The 20962-nt window shown below is 41.1% G+C and overlaps 1 protein-coding gene across 1 annotated transcript in view; it reads right to left on the bottom strand.

The window, feature by feature from the left end:
• Positions 1-20962, bottom strand: part of MAML2 (mastermind like transcriptional coactivator 2) — a 252317-nt gene that overhangs the window by 100397 nt on the left and 130958 nt on the right. Inside the window, exon 3 of the mRNA XM_077484935.1 lies at positions 3542-4906. Coding sequence (XP_077341061.1) covers positions 3542-4906 — 1365 coding nt within the window. The remainder of the gene's footprint in view (positions 1-3541; positions 4907-20962) is intronic.

Here is a 20962-nt window from a genome sequence, read left to right as displayed (position 1 = left end):
ACTATATACACTGCCGTCGATGTCATTGGTGCATGTGCACTGAAGGAATGGCCTGCTCATGCTGTTTCTTCAGGGCCCGTGCCATGATCAGCGGTTCTTGTGTGGGAGTGACGTAATTGTGCCTCCAGCCAATCATAGCGCCGGAGCCCGCAAACCCAAAAGTAACTCATTCTAAGGTAAGTATTTCATAATTAGCTAGTAAGAGACGCATACTAGCTCATTATGCCTTTGTCTTGCGGGGTTTTTAATTTATTTTTATTTTTTTTGGAGGTTTACAACCTCTTTAAGCACCATGAAACACAGAATATACAATGATCAGCCATAACATTTTGACTGCTGCGAGGTAAAGTGAATAACATCAATTATTTTGTTACATTTTGTTACCATCTGAAAGTTCGTGGGATAAGTTCACGTTTTCTTTTACATTATGTGTTTTTCAGGTGGCGGCTGATTTATAAGCCTGTAAAAAGCGTATTTTGCTTAGAGACTGGCAACTCAAAGTGTTAATTACTAATATATTATTATGGGCAATATTAATTATTTCTCCAAATTAAAAAAAAAAAAAAACAATTTACTGTAATCTTGAAAGCCTTAAATAAATACAAAGAGATTATAAATTCCCTTTACTGCATATTATTCCTAACAACCTGTTGAAAACATTAAGGGCTCATTCACACGCTCAAAATACTGGCGCTTATCAAACACACATCTAGCGTTAATGCATGTTGATAAGTGCGGTTGATAAACGCTTAATGAGCATTAAAAAACCCCAAACACCATTTGCAGCGTGGTTGACAAGCGTTTTTGGCTTGTTAAGACTGCACCACAAACACCTACAAAGCTGGTCACCAAGACCTTAACAACCGATGAGTTATCAGCTGTCAGCAGGCTTCCCAGCTGACAGCTGAATGTAAAAAATTTTCGCCAATAAATAAAACAGGGGAAAAAAAAAACAGCATGTGCCCCCCCCCCCCAATACTTACCTTTGTGTCTGGTATAAATTTTGAAGGGAGCCCCATGCCAAAATAAAAAAAAATGGCGTGGGGTCCCCCCCAAAATCCATACCAGACCCTTATCTGAGCATGCAGCCCGGCAGGTCAGGAAAGGGAGGGGAAGAGTAAGCGCCCCCCCCTTCTGAACCATACCAGGCCACATGCCCTCAACATGGGGGGGTGCTTTGGGGCAGGGGGGCTCATCAACATAGGGGGCAGAGCCCCCCTGCCCCAAAGCACCCCACCCTATATTGAGGGCATGTGGCCTGATATGGTTCGGGGGGGGGGGGGCGCTCGCTTGTCCCCTCCCTTTATTGACCAGCTGGGCTGCATGATCGGATAAGGGTTTGGTATGGATTTTGGGGGGGACCCCGCGCCATTTTTAAAAAATTTTGGCGTGAGGTTCCCCTCAAAATTCATACCAGACCCAAAGGGCCTGTATGGACTGGGTGGGGAGAAACCCCACGCAATTTTTTCCCCCAACTTTTTTATTGCCGGCACTTTTTTTTTTCACACATTCAGCTGTCAGCAGGGAAGCCTGCTGACAGCCGATGACTCATCAGTTAAGGAAGCATGCCGGTGCAGTTTCGGCGCGCTACCATAGACTTGAATGGGAGGCATTGAAAGGTTTCTTACTCCTCCTGACTTCAATTTTGAAGCAACACAATGCTAACACTTCATGTTTTGATAATGTGAATAGCACTGTGTGCGGTTCATTGTATCATTTGCATAGGCGTTCAAGGGGAGTTTAAAAATCGCCGCAGCTGTACGTCGGCCCCTTTCACATTTATAGCCTAAAACACCTGCTTTTAATGCCAGTGTAAACTTAGCCTAACATGCATAAGCTCCTTTGAATTCCCAACAGGGACTCTTTGCATAGTGATTGCATGCTCTCTCCACAAAGATAGGGTATAACACTCTTTTCTTTAATTATCCCTACTTTGTGTATATAGTGCCCCTATAGTCCTCAGGTTAAATAGAACCATTTGTATCAGTCTGATCCTGAAGAGCGAATAGACATTTCCCCACACTAGCCCTACTGTGTGTATAATAAATGGAAGGGGTCTGCAAGATCCTTCGGGGATAAATGGTTCCACTTAGCCCATAGAGTAATTTGTAATAAATGGGCACTATACTCAGAAAATAAAATACAATGTGAAAGCAGATTCTGTGCAAAGTTAGCTTTTTAAGTGACCCCCCCTTTACTTGTTGAACCCTGTAGGTAGCAAAGAGATAGCTAATATACTCTCCTCCAATGCCAGGGGGTGAAATCTTTTTCCTGCCCACAAGCTCCAGGGAGCTCCAGGGAATACTCAGCACTCCAAATCTAATGAGAAAACACTGCAGAACAGTGTTGGAAGCATCTTCTCAGCGAAATATGGATTACTCGCCATTCCCTGGAACTCATCAAGAAAGGATGGCCTCACCTTTACCTAGAAACCGGAGGAAAGGTAAGTATACTAACTTTTAACCCCCCCCCCCCAGTTTTTTTTTATGTTACTTTGCTAAAATGAATAGGGGGGCCCCTCAAAACGTGGACCTTGCATTTTAGCTAAAAAGTCTGCTTCAATGTTGCTTGAGTTTTATATATTTCAGCCTATAGGATGGATGGTGTCACCTTCACCTAGGAGCTGGAGGAAAGGTAAGTATACTATCTAACTCTTACCCCCCCCCCCCCCCCCAATACATTTCTCTATGTTGCTTTGCGAAAATAAGGAGGAGAACCTTCTCACAAAGTGGACCTTGCATTTTAGCTGAAAAGTCTGCTTTAAAGTTGCATGAGTTCTTTGCACATTTCAGCCTATATGTCTACTTTAACCCTCTTTTTATGCGGACCGCTAGAACAACTTACATAGGGCGGAGTTTAAAATAGCCAGTCATAAATGGAAGCCAGACTACATATGCCGAGAAGGCAGAATGGGAACTCAGAAGAAAGTAGTCATAAGCAATTTGCCATCACTGCTTAAAGTATAATTAAACGCAAAGCTTTTTCTTCGTTTTGACAGAGTGGAGATGGATTATAACACGTATTAGGCTTTTTTTGCAGTCTGTGCCTCCGTTATGGAGATTCACCCTCTCTAGTTGACCCGTTTATCATTATCATCAAAACTGAATGTAAAGAAAACCCCAAATTTTGGGTTGTCCCTAGAAAAGTAATGGAGGGGTATTTTTCCAATGAGGACACTAGTTCTGGTGACCCGGGGGTCCCCAAAGAATTCTCTTAATTTACGGGGATTATCTCTCACTTCCTATTTTGGTTATGAGATGGGAAGTGAAGGTAAATCTACCCAATGGGACCCAGATGGCAAACAAACTGATAGGAGTTATAACCCTCCCTTACTCTAGTCAAAATGAAAAAAAAAAGGTTTTGCCCATAGTTCTACTTTAAAGGTAAGTTTCTATTGCATTTTGGATTTTTTTTTTTAAACTGGATCAGACTTGCACAGCTATTCAATGCTGAAGTGGTATGGTGAAACAGGTAGGAGGTGCATTCCAGTCTAAACATATGTGAAATGTACATCAGAATAATTAATCTTTGTTCATATTACCTGTTGTTGATGTACATTTGGGTACTGCAGTCCAGGCATTTGCTGACTTTGCTGCATCTTTGAAATCATCATCTTTTGCTGGAAACCTCCTGCCCTTGGAAGTCCTTGATTGGCAGTCAAGGGATTGACCTGCTGTACTTGTTCATGTTGTTGTGATGTGGAAGAATTTTGCTGTTGTGGGAATGGTAACATTGGTTTACTCTGTGGCACCAAGCCAGATGACGCTTGTTGGTTAGTTCGCTCAGGGCTGTAGTGGAACATAGGTTTTGTAAGGCTATGGTGATGCTCTTCAGGCAAATGACTGGAATTGACTGAGCCCTTGTTAGAATCGTGAGGTTTCATCAAGTCAAGTGAGGCACTCTGGGCACTAGAGTTATTTTTATAGAGGTAGCTATTAACTGTTTTTGGCTGATTTCCACTTACAGAAGCTCCACTCATTGAGGTACCATGAGGACTTAACTGTTGCTGCCGAAAAGGGCTGGGGACTTTCTCCATCCCATACTGTCTTGAAGACTGTCCGGTAGCTGGGACACTTGCCCAGCTTGTGGATGGATTAGTCTGCTGTATTATGTTATGCTGCCGGTTGGCAGCTATCTGTTTCAACTGTTGAGCGTGAGATAGCTCCTGCCAGTTGTTCAGACGATTGGAACAAGATGATGCTTGCGGCTGGCCTTGACTGGGGAGAGTGCTAGGAGAAGATGTCAAAGGGGAACTAGACATGGAAAAAGTTGGCCCTGTTGATGAAGGCCTTATTTGTGGTGATCCAACCCGTGTATGATTCAGACACTGTGGGTATTCGCTTTTAATTACTTTGTCCAATGGTGCAGATGTTGATGAACTTCTTTGGTTATGTTGATCAATGTCTATGTTAAATGGTTCATCTTGCTTAATTGTTATGTTTATCATGTTCTGCAGTTCAAGATCACTCATTGGTGGCACAGAAATATAAGTGAATTCGCTGAACAATTCTTGGAGATCTGGATCCATAAGTTGCTCTCCAGAGTCATCTCCATACCTAAAAGAGTTTTCATGAGATATTCGATGGTCAATATTGTTGCCACATGATATATTTTCTCCAGGTTCTTTCTTTATACCTTTTAATGTTGAGTTAAATAAATCATCAGCCTCACAATTACTGGTTGCATTGCTGTTTTTTCTATGTAAGGCTTGCTCCATTGGTAAGAGTCTATTAACTGACTGGTTCACTCCATCGACTCCATGATACATGTTCTGCCCGGCTGCTAAGCAGTCATTGGTACGAATTTTCTTAAAGTCAAGGAATGAGTTATCCAAGACACCATTGGATCTCTTACTGTTGGTTGGAGATACATTTACCACCAGTCTCCTCTTCAACGAACCTTGAAGCTAACAAAGAACAAGACAAAAGTGAAGTTAGCAAAGTATTTATTTATTTCAGGTACTTATATAGCGCCGTCTGTAAGGTATATTGGTAGGAGAGGGAATATGGGATTTTTTTAGGGTGCCAAGAAATTACTTAAATATATAAAAAATATAAATATATTTATACAAAATGTATATAAAAAAAAAATCACAGTATCATCATACAGTAACCATAATATGAGTAATCAGCAGTGACTTCTTGCTCTACATGTTTTGCCATGCAATGGCTTCCTCAGGAGACTTCCAACAAGCACTGCATAGCATAACTATAGGTGAAAAACAGTATATTAAAATCAGTATTTAATAAATCAGAACAATATTTTAAACACATCAAAAATAGAAATGAAATTATCTTGCAGATACAGTTAGACCAAGAGTATCACCCCCATTGTGTCCCCACCTGAACTGTGGAACATGTCCTATGTTTGGAGAATGCGACCCTGGTGTCTCAAGGACACTGAAAAAAGCAGACAGCAAACTAGTAGCTGATACAACATTTAATGAAAAGTAAAATGATCTAAGTAAATACTTGGAAACTTTTGTTGCTGATAGACTCAAAACAAAAGATAAAGAATACTACAGAGATAAGATAGCTCAGCACTTGACAAATTTGCTTTGATTCTAGGAGCCAGTTAAAGTCAGGTTTCAGGTATGGATTGCCAGCTCCCTGGGTAAGGCCAGTAATTTTCGCCCCCTAACCCCCAACTCACAACGGAGGACCCAGTCAATAACTCCAATGTAACGCTGTTACATCAGGGTTATGGGCTGGCCAGAAAGATTAAGGCTGGCAACAGATGGCACTGGTTGGCTTAGGCAGGTGGCACTGGTTGGCACTGGCAGGTGGCACTGTTTGGTGGCACTGGTTTGGAACTGACAGATGGCACTGGTTGGCACTGGCAGGTGGTATTGGTTGGCACTAGCAGGTGGCATTGGCAGGTGGCGCTGGCACTGATTGGCAGTGACACATGGCACTGACAGATGGCACTGGCAGGTGGCACTGATTGGAAGTGGCACTGGTTGGCACTGGAAGGCGGCACTGTTTGGAACTGGCAGGTGGCACTGATTGGCAGTGGCATGTGGCACTGATTGGCAGTGGCGTGTGGCACTGATTGGCAGTGGCACTGGCAGGTGGCACTGCTTGGCGGTGGCACTGACAGGTTTCACTGAGCAGAGTGTAACTGTGTGTGAAACTGACAAGTAAGAGGAGCTGTCAGACCTGAGCTTAATGTTGGGGGTGGGTGTGACCTGGCCGCGGTGGGCAGGACCCAGCAGCTATCAAAACACCAGCCAATGACTGGGTTGCTTAAGAAAAGGGGCGGGGTCACATACACATAGCGGCCCACCCAGATCTCATCCCATTGGCTGGTGTTTGATAGCTGCTGGGTCCCATCCATCCCGGCCGAGTCCCCCCAACCCCGACATCAAGCTCAATTCTGACAGATCCTCTCTCTCTCCTCTCTCAGTTTGTGGAGAAGGGAGGAGGAATGGCGGTCAGTGTTAAATATCATAGCATGAAAATGACACCACAAAAAACTAAAAGATGGATCTGGTCCTAATACATCGGCATCTAAATGCACTTCACACAATGATCGTAATCGACAACCTCCTCACTCTCATACTTGCACGTTCTTCTGCTTCTGGAGATACTGGGTCTATTTCTCCTTCATCTCTTTCACAAAATGTATTGGCCTCTAAGGTAAGCTCAGTTGCATCTTATAGTAATTCGGGTGACTGTGGTCCTACAGCCCCTTTGGGGGATGTATGCACAGCGCCGATATTTGTCCCACAGCCCACTCAAGATCCCAAAAAGATGTTCAACATTCAATCACCAATACCTGTAGTGAACAAAACAGGTTCCAAGTAATTAATTTATCTTCTTACATTTTAACCCAGGATCAGATCCATGTTCTAAGTCTTGGTCTCACTTTTTGCCCTACTCAAAAAACTGACAGCTTTGAAGTAGTAAAAGATGTTTTGTTAAATGCTAGAAAATTGATGTATAAAACTATATATGATAAAAATTACTCCTCATCTAGGTCTAGATTCCCATCCAACGATTTGGGGAAGGATCTTACCTTAAATGATATAAAAGCTATTGAGGAATTAATGGAATTATGGGAGGAAGGTAATCACATGGATGATTCATTTGATGATCCATACAGTAATCATTGTAATGATCCTTCTGTTTCGAATCCATCAGCTGTTGAAAGATGCTTTCCACCCCCTCAATTGTACAGGCCCAAGTCTTATTCGTTCCCTGTTCTTTAAGGGAACCCCAATATCTGGGCTTGTACACAAGTCACTAAAGAACTTCAATCCATCAACTTGAATAATAACCAATCATCAAATCTTAGTTTAGTTCATCAAAAATCATTAACCACCCTTAAAAAAATCCAAACATAATCATTAAGCCTTCATATAAAGGTGGTAACATAGTGGTGATGGATTTTACAAAATATGAGAAGATGGTAATGGATATACTAAAAAATCGTCACTGGTATATCATTATACCAGGATATCAAGTTGAGCAGATTAGAATCAATTATGCTAACCTAATTGCTCAGGCTTTTCATAAAGATATAATTGATAGGAAAATGTGTGAGTTTCTTTCAGTGAAGGCTCCCAGAATGCCCACCCTGTAAGCATTGCCTAAGATACATAAAAACATGGTCCACCCTCCTGGACGACCCATTTTATCTGGGAACGGTTGTCTGACAGAATCTGCCAGTCAGCTGGTCAATGACTACGTGCGGGCCCATGCGATAGCTCTCATCATCAATCATATCACCTGCTGTGATACCATCCAGTACCATAAGTTGGTTCCCGCATCTGTTTCCTGAGGTTTGAATATATTTCTCTTTTATGGTCAGAAAGATACTTTTGTTGATTTTTTAATTCTTGTCAGTCTAAAGCCCCAAACACACTATCAGATTTTCTGCTGATTTTTGTATTCAGATTTACCAAAATCATGAAAGTGCAAGGGCATTGAGACTCCTAAGGTTTGACCTCGTATTATATGGTTTTGGTAAATCTGAAGACAAAAATCAGCAGAAAATCTGATAGTGTGTATGGGGCTTAAGTTCATCATCTATCCTCCTTTTCTAGATAAACCTCAGCCTTACGGGGCCTGTATGTCCTTCTCTGTGATACACTAGATATCTCTGCTTTTTTAAATGTCCTTGAGACACCAGGGTCGCGATCTCCAAACATAGGACATGTTCCACAGTTCAGATGGGAACACCACGCGGGGTGGTACTCTTGGCCTAACTGTATCTACGAGATAATTTCATTTCTATTTTTGATGTGTTTAAAATATTGATCTGATTATTAAATACCGATTTTAATATACTGTTTTTCACCTATAGTTACTATGTTATGCAGCGCTTGTTGGAAGTCTCCTGAGAAAGCCATTGCATGGCGAAACATGTATAGCAAGAAGTCACTGCTGGTTACTCATATTATACTGTGATGTTTTATACATTCTGTAGAAATACATTAATATTTTTTATATATTTGATTAAGAAATTTCTTGGCACCCTAAAAAAATCCCATATTACCTCTCCTACCAATATACAGTGCCTTGCGAAAGTATTCGGCCCCCTTGAACTTTTCAACCTTTTGCCACATTTCAGGCTTCAAACATAAAGATATAAAATTTTTATTTTTTGTGAAGAATCACCAACAAGCGGGACACAATTGTGAAGTGGAACGAAATCTATTGAATTTTTGAAACTTTTTTAACTAATAAAAAAAATGAAAAGTGGGGCGTGCAAAATTATTCGGCCCCCTTGCGTTATACTGTATGTGTTCAAAGGGATGAGGTGTTTTCTTGACTATCCAACTTCCAGCAATTTACAATATTTTATAACCGTAAAGTATTAACTACATCTGGTAGCCGATGCATTACTGTAAGATTTCCCAATCTTTGGTTAATGTACCATAAACATGAACATTTAATGAGAATTTCCTATCTGTAATCACTGGTCTTGGCCATAGGTTGCCATTAGTACAGATCACCTTCTTAACCATGCTTACCTAAAGATGCTGCATTATGGCCTTCATGAAGGACAGCATCTAATCGGGAATTCTGCTCCCTCTATAATGGCTGGTGCTATTAGAATGGACTACTTTGGTCAATGGTTTAAAGCTGAACCCCAAGAAGATATAAAAACACAATTTAATTCAGTTACAAATTCTTTAACCACTTCAGGATTTTGAATGTAGGAGATAGATCTTAAACTTCAACGATGGTTTTAGGACTTTTTTTTAGAAAATACTTAATTGCTATGTATTACATAGCCGAAGTGACTGATAAAATGCTCCTGTGTAAAATGACACTTGCCGACAGTCTGCAAATGTCACTGAGTAATACAGTGTAACAATGTATTGTTACACTGTAGTTACTACTTCATTCACATGTAGATATGTGAAAAAGATAAATAATTAGAAAAAAAAAAATTTATGTATGCCTATTTAACTGCTTGTTAACCTTTAGTTAAGCCTAATCTACCCTTAACTATTAATTTGTATTATTTTATTTCAATTTTTTTTTAACCATTATAATAATTTTTTGCGTGTTAGTTGCTGTCATGTGCACTACGCTATGCACACTACAAATCCCATAGCCCATCTTGGGAGTGAGCAAGAGAGGGTGGCTACGTTCCTACATACAGTGGGGCCAATGAAAATAAATGTACTCCTCCTCTATGCAAAACCACTGCAACAGAGCAGTTTTAGATAGTTCTTCCCTGCAACTAACCCCTGATGAAGGAGAATCTGTTGCATCTCCGAAACGTCCCTTGGGTTCAGGCTGATGCACTTTGTCTAGGTCCATTCTTTGTGTTTGTATCACCATGCATCCACATTTTTTGTATAGAATGTATTTTTTATGTATTTTTCTACTATGTACAATAAATCAATTTTTCTTTGTATGATACATTTGTGTTTGTGCCATTAAAATCCCACTCCTAGGGGGTTTTCCATTATTTCTGCAACAGAGCAGGTAAGTATAGAGATGTTTGTTATTATTAACCACTTGTCAACCTCCGCACACACATATATACATCAGCAGAATGGCACAGGAAGGAAAACATGCATTAAGGTACTTAAAATCTGCCAAGTTTCGCCTGCGCGCACCTGCCACATGCCGCAGGAGCGTGCCCACAGTTCCTGGGAACTTGATGTTCGCCGGCAGCCCGCGATTGCGGTGTGGAGAGGTAGAATTTCTTCCCTGTGTCATGACAGATCTACTGCTCCCTGTCATGTCCTAGGTAGCCCATCCCCCCATAGTTAGAATCACTCCCTAGGACACACTTAACCCCTTGCTCGCCCCCTAGTGTTTAACCCCTTCCTTGCCAGTGTCATTTACACAGTAATCAGTGCATTTTTATAGCACTGATCGCTGTATAAATGACAACAGTCACAAAATAGTGTCAAAAGTGTCTGAGATGTCCGCCATAATGTCACAGTCACGATAAAAATCGCAGATTGCCACCATTACTAATAAAAAAAAATGCCATAAACTAGCCCCTATTTTGTAGACACTATAACTTTTGCGCAAACCAATCAAGATATGCTTATTTCAATTTTTTTTTAACAAAAATATGTAGAAGAATACATATTGGCCTAAACTGAGGAAAAAATTGGGGATTTTTTAATATATTTTTGGGGGATATTTATTATAGCAAAAATGCATAAAAAAATATTGTTTTTTCCCCCAAATTGTCGCTATTTTTTTGTTTATAGCGCAAAAAATAAAAACCGCAGAGGTGATCAAATACCATCAAAAGAAAGCTCTATTTGTGGGGAAAAAAAGGGACATCAATTTTGTTTGGGTGCAACGTCACATGAACACGCAATTGTCAGTTAAAGCGACGCAGTGCCAAATCGCAAAAAGAGCTCTTGTCAGCAAGGGGGTAAAATCTTCCGGGGCTGAAGTGGTTAAGCACTTTAAGCGGAACTATAAAAAATAATGTTCTTTAGCAAGGAACGTATATTCCACAATAATTATGCTACCAAAATTAGTGTGTGCTGTAAACTACCTACAGCATTGCTCCTGTTTCTTCTTGATGGAGGCTGCCATTTTGCTGAAGCCCAGAATCCTGAGCTGCAGTAAATGTATAGGCTGTCGCCAGATCGGCCTCTACATTTATGGCACAGTGCCGAAAAATAGAGAGCAACTGAGGATGTGCAGAGCAGGGTTAGGTAGTGCATTACTAGATTTTAAACAGTATATGCATTTATTTTTAATGTTTTACATAGCTATACCTGCAAAAGGGGTCAGCCTGAATTGATCCAGCAGGTCTTAATTTTCTAACTAAAGTTCCACTTTAAAGGCTAAGTTCACCTTTGTTCATCCTTTTTTTTCCTCCAACTTATAACTCCCCTATGTGCCAATATAACATTAATGTACTTATTTTGCAAAAATAAAAAGCTTCCCATTAATTCTACAAAGGCTTACCTCACTTTCTTCATAGCTGTTTAAACACACTACTTGATTACTTCTGGTCAGACTGTAGGTCATGACACAGGAAGGAGTTGACCAGCTAATCTCATTAGCACACACCCTGCATCATCTACGCTCAGCTGGTCAATTCCTTCCTGTGTCATGGCCTAAAGTCTGTCCTAAAAGCAAGGCAGAAGTCATGGAAAGTGTTTTTAAACAGTCATGAGATGTCAGGTCACCTGAGGCCAGGAGTGCAAGGTAGTAATGGCTGACTGCTCTGGATGGAAGTCTGGGTGGTACAGGAAAGCAGGTCTACTGGAGCACCAATACGGATCCCACTGGGAGCTAGAGCATACGATTCCCCAGGAAGCGGAGTCTAAGAGCCAGCGGGTGTTCACCAGAGACTCTAGTGGCGAGGATGGACTGTGCTGCAACTGGCTCCAGGATGTGGCCTCCGGGGTCTCCCAGTTCACGCTCACGGTAGATTAAAAGAGGATAGAGCGGAAGTAGCGGCCCAGGATAACAAGGGATAGTCAGGAGATAAGCCAAAGGTTGGGGCAACCAGCAGACATGGATAGACAGAGAACACGTCAAAGGTCAGGGTAACAAGCAGGCAGGGATAGTCAAAAAACCCAAGATCAGTAACGGAAACAGACGCAAAGCACACAGCAAGCAGCAGACAGGAAACCAAACTTGGACAGCACAGTGTTAGATACTGTATCCTGTAGAGGATAGGGTAGAGCCACCGTGAGGGAACTTTACTTAACCATGCAGGTGTGAGAGTGCAGGCCCAAGGCTGATTCACAGACCAGAGGTAAGCAGACAGGGAGGGCATGAAGGTATTACTAGCAATTCATGACATGAGGACAGTGAGCTAAGCACGTATAGAATGCAAAGCTGTTTTATTTTTGTAAAATAAGTACATTAATGCTGTACTGGTACATAGGAAAGCTGGAAATTTGAAAAAATAAAAAAAGGTGAACTTAGCCTTAAAGTAATGACAAAGTTAAAGGTTATCATAAAGGAACAAGAGCAGATGTGTTTAGAATTCCTTCAATGTATTTTTTACATAGCAAAAATTTTTTTTTACATAGCATAAACACCCAAATCTGTCCTTTAATTTATCCTTTGCAACAACTGCATTAATACAAGGAGATGAAGACTCAGTGCTCCACAGTGCTTATATATCCAAATATAGGCTGGGTGAAGGTTGGTGACCAAACTGTATTCTAAACTGTATTAGAAAAAAAAAAAAAAAAGAGGTCATCAAGCTGGTTGCGCTTCCTGGCTTGGATACCCGGATCAGAAGACTGGCTGATTAGAATTACAAATGCTTTGGCAGGTAAAACATTTCCCATACATTTATTTCAACTGTGTATTCAGCCATTTGAGCCAATTGAAGTTTGTTTTATAGTACTGTTTTCCTTCTGGCAACAAAGCCCACTTCATTGGTGTGCTATAAAATGGAGAATTTCATGGCTGGCCCACTTATTTTTAAATTGTTAAATAACCCCCTTTTCTTTTTCACTACAGGTAAATCATGAATTCCAAGCAGAGGCAATGTGCCATCATTGAGTTCTTGACAAAGGAGGGGTGCAGGCTGTGCAACATCCACAGAAGGCTACAGAATGTTTATGGATATGGCACCATTGACAAGAGCAATGTACACAGATGGATGAAGAAGTGTAAAGAAGGGAAAACCAACACTGGAGACAAACCACACAGTGGGAGACCATCAACTGCGACCACCAACACAAATCATTAGTGAGGGAACTCAATGACGGCGCATTGTTTCTGCTTGGAATCCATTATTTACATGCTATAAAAACTGAGAAGAAGAAAATTTACTATAGAGGAAGAGTTACGCCCCATACACACTATCAGTTTTTCTGCTGAGTTTTTCCATCAGATTTACCAAAACCATATAATACGAGGTCAAACCTTAGGAGTTTCAACTTGTATGCAATCAGGTAGGCCCTTGCACTACATGGCTTTGGTAAACCTGAAGGAAAAACTCAGCAGAAAAACTGATAGTCTGTATGGGGCTTTATTCTACCAACAGCCTTCATATAAAAAGTGAAGCTGCCTTGTCCGAATCAAACAGATTCCTGCTCCACTTTCTAACCCGCCATAAAAAGACAACTGGAGTCCAATGGGTTTCTACAAGTATCACAGTCACCTTTATATTATACCCCTATTACATTCTCTGTTCAGCTTGGATATCTATACTCATGAAGAAAGCAACGGCAGCCTCTGGAAATGGATTGTGCAGGCTCTGTTGGCAACACATTCATCTATGAGAACTCAACTCGTAATCCGATATCAGTACTGCGAGATGAAAAATGCTCTCTGATGCCGTCATAGCAAGTAGGGAATATGAGAAACTGAATGCAGTGAAAAGAATGAAAGTAGAGCTGTGCTCAGATCTTGTACAAAGTGGGTGTATTTGAGCCTTACGGTCATTGTTGCCGCATTAGTGCACTTGCTACAACACAGTTGAGTACTGTCTGTGATAGTTTTTTTTATTAGTTGCTCTAACAGTTAATTTTTCAGGATAAGCTTTCCAGGGTCTACCCCCTTCTTCTTGGTCCAAACAGTACTGCTTGGACCTAGACGAAGGGGATAGACCCTAAGAAGCTTGTCCTTAAAATGAATTATTAGTGAAATCAATAAGAAAGTATCCTACGAGCACGACTCAACTGTGTTGAGGTAAATGTCAGAAATCTCAGTTGTTTCCGCCTGTATCCAATTGCCAAATTGTAAGTATTTTCCATTTCTGCATCTATGGACCATAGCATACTGCAGCAAATGCAGGTGGTCAGCCATTCCAAGTAGAGCTAGCAACTGCCCAGTTTGGTTAATGTCCAATATATGGTCAAAATGTCTGCCAGTTCTCTATTAACCACTTGCCCACTCAAGTGGTCCCACTGTGCAATGAGACAAGAAAAAACTCTATAGGTGTTTGAATGCACTTACATATTTCCTCCAATGGTATAGAACAGCCTTTTTCAATGTCGTAAACACAGAGGAACCCTTGAAATAACTTTTCGAGCTCAGGGAACCCCCGATAAAAATTACTATATCTAGAACTCATAATACATAGTGTGATGGTCAGTGGGAAGAATGCTCCTTACACTTGTGGTCATTGGGAAGAATTACCTCCTTACAGATAGATCAATGGTGTCTGTGGGAACTTATCTGGGAGGAAGAAATTGCTCTTTGCTCAAGGAACCCTTAGCAACCTCTGGAGGAACCCTAGATGAGAAACCCTGGTGTAGAACCTTAGGCCTAAAGCTGTCACCATCTTTGGTTGCACTGTTTGCCCTTCTCTCTCTTACACTAATTTGTCCACAGTTTGAGTTATTTACAAATCCTGTGCCCATGCACAAAACTACACATCTGCTTAAAAATATGGATGTGCAAGGTCACATAGGGGGGGAAGCCTGCAAACAAACAAAAACAAGCAAAGGCAACCACTGCCAACAAGGAAAATTAGCCCCCAAATGACCCCTTTTTGGAAAGTAGACTTTCCAAGGTATTTAGTTAGAGTCATGGTGAGTTTTTTGAAGTTGTCATTTTTTCCCACAATACTTTGCAAAATCAAGATATTTATTTAAATTTTTTTTCACACAATTGTTATATTAGCAGGTTATTTCTCACACACAGCATATACATAGCACAAATTACACCCCAAAACACATTCTACTATCCCTCTTGAGTATGGAGATGCTACATGTGAGACTTTTACACAGTGTGGCCACATACAGAGGCCCAACATGCAGGGAGCGCCATCTGGCGTTCTTGGAGCATAAACTACACATATCATTTCTTGAATACCTCTTGCACTTTTGAAGGCCCTGGAGAGCCGGTACAATGGAAACCCCCCAAAAATGACTCCATGTTGGGACGAAAAAACCTTAATGTATAATCTATGAGGCATAATGAGTCTTTTGAACATGTCATTTTTTTCTACAAGTTTTTGAAAAATGTGTAAAGAAAATGAAAACGCTTTTTTTTTTTCACACACTGTTGTTCATTTACACAATGTTTCTAACACATAGCATGTGTATACCAAAAATTACACCCCAAAATAGATTCTCCTACTCCTCCTGAGTACGGTGATACCACATGTGTGAGACTTTTCCACCGCATGGCCACATAGAGAGGCCCAACATTTCTTGCACGATTCTCCCATCGATTCAAAAATCGTTAGTTTTAAAAAAAAATTACCGATTACACAAATTTGATTGCCACATGAAAAATTGGCTGTTGCTGCAGTTCACTAATGGTGTGAAATACGAACAAAAATTCTTAAAGTTTTTTAAAGAAAATTTTTTCAAAATGCGACCCATGTTTTGGTTGGACTTCGGCACAACTTGCATTGACTTTTGTTAAAGAAGTTGTATGCAAGACATGCCGAAGTCACGCTGGAATGTCAGATTCAAAGTCGTGGCAGTGTGAACCGGGCCTAAAAAGCTCAACAATGTTCAGGAAGTAACTGAAGGCAAACATTCTTGTTCTCATATTTTCTTGAATGTTGAAAATGAGGGAAGTTTGCAGATTGGCTGCTATGGATTACTGCACTGTGCTGATCAGCATGTTGAGTTTTGATTTTTTTTTTGTAGAAAACCTCTTGATAAAGGACATATGTTCTGATCAGGCCTTGCTGCAAGGCATAAAGCAGAATTCCATTATGAGGATCCATAGACACATGATCCACATGTTGCAATTGCCTTTCCTAATTAATCAGATGGCTTGCCACCTTTCTTGGTGTAATCCCTGGAGAACATATTTAGCAACGTTCTAATCTGTTTCATGATCTCTGATCGTCTGTTGCCAGCTGTATATTTTACAGCCTATCTGGACATCTGGAGAGCTGCGAAAAGACGGAAAGCACATTTCAATTTTGGCAACTGAATGAACAATTAAATTGGGTCCCTGATTAACAGCTTCTGTGTGTTATTTTTTTCTTTATCCGGGTGTTGCAATATTAGGCATGACACAGAAAATGAGAAAAAAGCAAAGTACACTGTATTTTCAGTGAGCTCATATTTTGAGCTATTATTGCACTGTAAAGTAATTATTAATGTGTTTAATATTTCTACGATTACCTTTTTTGGTATTGTATTAAATGTGAGATGTGTAAATTTATCCACTAGAGGCAGGACAGAATAGCCTTTTACAATGACTACCTAACTTTTTAACCACTTCAGCCCCGAAAGGATTTACCCCCTTCCTGACCAGACCACTTTTTGTGATTTGGCACTGTGTCGCTTTAACTGACAATTGCGCAGTCATGCGACGTTGTACCCAAACAATATTGACGTCCTTTTTTCCCCACAAATAGAGCTTTCTTTTGGTGGTATTTGATCGCCTCTGCGGTTTTTATTTTTTGTGCTATAAACAAAAAAAAAGAGCAACAATTTTGAAAAAAAAACAACAATATTTTTTACTTTTTGCTATAATAAATATCCCCCAAATATATATAACTATTTTTTTCCTCAGTTTAGGCCGATATGTATTCTTCTACATATTTTTGGCAAAAAAACGCAATAAGCATATATTGATTGGTTTGCACAAAATTTATAGCGTCTACAAAATAGGGGATGGGTTTATAGCATTTTTTTTATTTTTTTTATATTAGTAATGGTGGCGATCTGCCATTTTTATTGGGACTGCGACATTATGGCGGACAGATCGGACACTTGACACTATTTCGGGACCATTGTCATTTATACAGCGATCAATGCTATAAAAATGCACTGATTACTGTGTAAATGACATTTGCAGCGAAGGGGTTAACCACTAGGGGCGGTGAAGAGGTTAAGTGTGACCTAGGGAGTGATTCTAACTGTGTCACATCACAGCGATCACTGCTCTCGATGACAGAGAGCAGTGATCTCTGCCCTGTCACTAGGCAGAACGGGGAAATGCTTTGTTTACAAAAGCATCTTATTGTTCTAACTCTCCGTGACAGGATCGTGGGAACCCAGCAGACAGAGTCCACGGGACCCGTGGTCACGGTCACCCAGCGGACATAGAGTCCACGTGGCTCAGGATCACGGAGACTGTGGTGCGCGCACGCCGCCCGCAGCACCGCTTCTTAAAGGGGACATAACTGTACGCCCTTTTGCCCCCCAGTGCCATTCTGCCGACGTAAATTGGCATACACTGGTCGACAAGCGGTTAAAGTGGTTCTTTACCCCATTTGAAAAAAAATAAAAAAGTTTAAAGTCAGCAGCTCCAAATACTGTAGCTCCTTACTTTTAAAAAAAATAAACACTCACCTGTCCAGGGGTCCAGCGCTCTTCTCCAGTTCTTTGAAGCCCCCGGTGTTTACTGGGACCTGTGACGTGTCCAAAACAAAAGGTTGTGGGCAGGGAAGGGGGTGTGTGTGTGTGTGTGTGTGTGTGTGTGTGAACTTATTGTGAATGCACGTGGCCATCCAACCTGAACTGGGAGCCGGTAACTGTCAAAACTGGGCACCCCCCCCAAAAAAAAGTGCCAATAATAATAGAGGAGAGGAACTTCCCCTTTAGGATGCAGTTGTACTTTAAACTACCACTGAGGTCAAAATTGATCCACATAGAGAGAGCATTGCTTTTGGCTGTTGGACAATGTATAGACTTGTGAGAAGGAGCAGTAAAGCATAACCCTTGTGTGTAAAAGATTAAAACAATGAGGTTACAGGAACATATTAACAGTATTGCAGTAGCCTCCCTGGCGGTATGATTATGTCAGATTTTTGCGTCTCAAAGCGGTACAATTATTTTGCATAGAATTTTGGAGTTTTATATTGTAGGCCTGTAATTCTTAGCAGTAACACACTTAAATCTGTCCAAACAAGAGTCTAGTAGATATCCCGGGAATGATGAAGTTTAAAACACAAAATCATAAATTATAATATAATAAATAAATATAAATAACAATAATATAATAATAATAATTAAAAAAAATGTCCCCACAATTCACCAATCAATTCTGCAAGTGTTTTAATTTATTATCGCTGTTTTCTAGCTGGTCTAAAACCACTTTTGATGTAAAGGGACACTTTTTGGTTGCTATGGACAATCTCCAGTTTCCAGGCAGAAAGAACAGTATATATTATATAAAAGCGACATGCAGGGCACTGGACAAAGCACTGGGGACAAAAGGGATGTGAAATCATTTCATACATAATGTAATCTGTAAGAGTACACTGTACTGTATGTATGATTTTTCAAATTTTTGAATGTGCCATCACGACGCTCGCAGGGAATGGAGCCCGGCACAGAGAGGCTTCGGGTGGAGGAGAGAGCCCGCGGACACAGCAGGGGGGACATGGCAGGATCCTGGGGAAGAGGCAAGTATACCGCGCCATTATCCTGCAATGCAATCCCGAGTGTGGCTCGGCAGTTACTGCTAATGGTACTGAAATTTGACCCCAAGCCACACTCGGGAAAACCACCAGGGAGGTTAAGCGGGTCCAGTACACCAGTCCCAGCTTTGATGGACACACCCCAGCGTTGGTTTCCAAACTTCGGGGTGTCCTGTTACACTGCACTGCTGATACCTCTGTACACCTACAGATGCTTAGTGTTATGTGAGATATCGTCTTGTTTCTAATTAAAAATACCCTTTTAATACATCCTCCTTGTTTATTTGTTCTTTGTAGAGCTGGATCACCCCTGATCATAGAGGAGGTGCAGGATTTGTAGTGGTCACCATTCTGAATTTTCCAAGGACATGAAGGAGCTGACGGGGTTGTGCAGGTTATATTTTGTGAACTATTAGGGCTTCATGTACACTGACCTACAGCCTTAGTCAAATGTTTTGAAAAACGACACAAAAATATAAATTTTCACAAAGTCTGCTGCCTCGGTGTTTTTAGATCTTTTTGTCAGATGATGTTATGGTATACTGAAGTATAATTACAAACATTTTATAAAGGCTTTTATTGACAATTTATGCAAAGGTTTATGCAAAGAGTCAATATTTGCAGTGTTGACTCTTCTTTTTCAACACCTCTGCAATTCTCCCTGACATGCAGTCAATCAACTTCTGGGCCACATCCTGACCGATAGCAGCCCATTCTTGCATAATCAATGCTTGGAGTTTGTCTGAATTTGTGGGGTATTTTGTTCACCCGCCTCTCAAGGATTGACCACAAGTTCTCAATGGCATTAAGGTCTGGGGAGTTTGCTGGCCATGTACCCAAAATTGCTCCATCATGCTGGAAAAGGCAAGTTTCCTCACCAAGCTTTTCTTGGATGGTTGGGAGAAGTTGCTCTCAGAGGATATTTTTGTACTATTCTTTATTCATGGCTTATTCTTAGGCAAAATTGTGAGTGAGCCCACTCCCTTGACTGAGAAGCAACCCCAGAAATACAAATGAATAGTCTCAGGATGTTTTGCTGTTGGCATGACACAGGACTGATGGTAGCTCTCACCTTTTCTTCTCTGGACAAGGTTTTTTCCGGATTCCCCTAAACAATCGAAAATGGGATTTATCAGAGAAAATGACTTTACCCCAGTCCTCAGCAGTCCAATCCCTGTAACTTATGCAGAATATCAGTCTATCCTCCCTGATGTTTTTCCTGTAGAGAAGTGGCTTCTTTGCTGCCCTTCTTGACACCAGGCCTTCCTCCAAAAGTCTTCTCCTCACTGTGCATGCCGATGTACTTATACCTGCCTGCTGCCATTCCTGAGGAAGCTCTGCACTGGTGGTCCCCTGATCCTGCAGCTGAATCAACTGTAGGAGACGGTCCTGGCGCTTGCTTGGGTGCCCTAAAGCATTCTTCACAAATCCAGTGGAAATGTTTTTATGGGATCAAGTTAATTTTCATGGCAAAGAGGGACTTTGCAATTAATTGTAATTTATCTGATCACTCTTTATAACATTCTGGAGTATACGCAAAAAAATGCCATCATAAAAACTAAAGCCGCAGACTTTGTGGAAATGAATATGTGTCATTATCAAAACTTCTGGCCATGGCTAAATGCAAAGCACGGCAAAATCGCGGGACACTTTTTTGCGATTTGCAGTCAAAACATTCCTATCCTGAACATGGTTCTTCTGCATTCAGGAAAGGGAGGTTGAAGCTCACCTAAATGCAGCAGCTCCTAAACTCTATTAAAAGCCAATGGATACATTGGCACATAAGCTTTTATGAAGCTGAGTTTAGGAGCTGTGGCGAAAAAAACAGCAGATTCTCCTAAACTCACGTTTAAGAGATGCCAGTGTAGGCTAGTGCTGGGCTCAAAATGTCATGTCCTGAGCTACTAGCCAGGCCTCGAGGGTTACTCGCCACCAGTTGCCCCACCCAACCCCTACCCCGCCCCGCCCTTAATTCTGCCCCTAATCACGCCCTCATAAATGATCTCATGAAATGACACTTAAATGTTTTATGCAGAATTAAATTACAAAAATAAATATTAACAACAACTTTATCATTTCCCCTCACCTCAGCCTCACCAGTGCCTATCAATGCAGGCTCACCTGTGCCCATCATTACAGCATGACCTGTGCCCATCATTGCGATTGCAGCCTCACCATGCCCAACATTGCAGCCTCACCGTGTCCAACATTGCAGCCT

This window comes from Lithobates pipiens, unplaced genomic scaffold (assembly GCF_037356315.1).
Source record: "Lithobates pipiens isolate NorthernLeopardFrog02 unplaced genomic scaffold, aLitPip1_a1.2 Scaffold_17, whole genome shotgun sequence".
In the NCBI taxonomy this organism is placed as follows: domain Eukaryota; kingdom Metazoa; phylum Chordata; class Amphibia; order Anura; family Ranidae; genus Lithobates; species Lithobates pipiens.
Note: the sequence above shows the minus strand (reverse complement) of the source record. Positions and strands in the feature narration are given on the sequence as shown.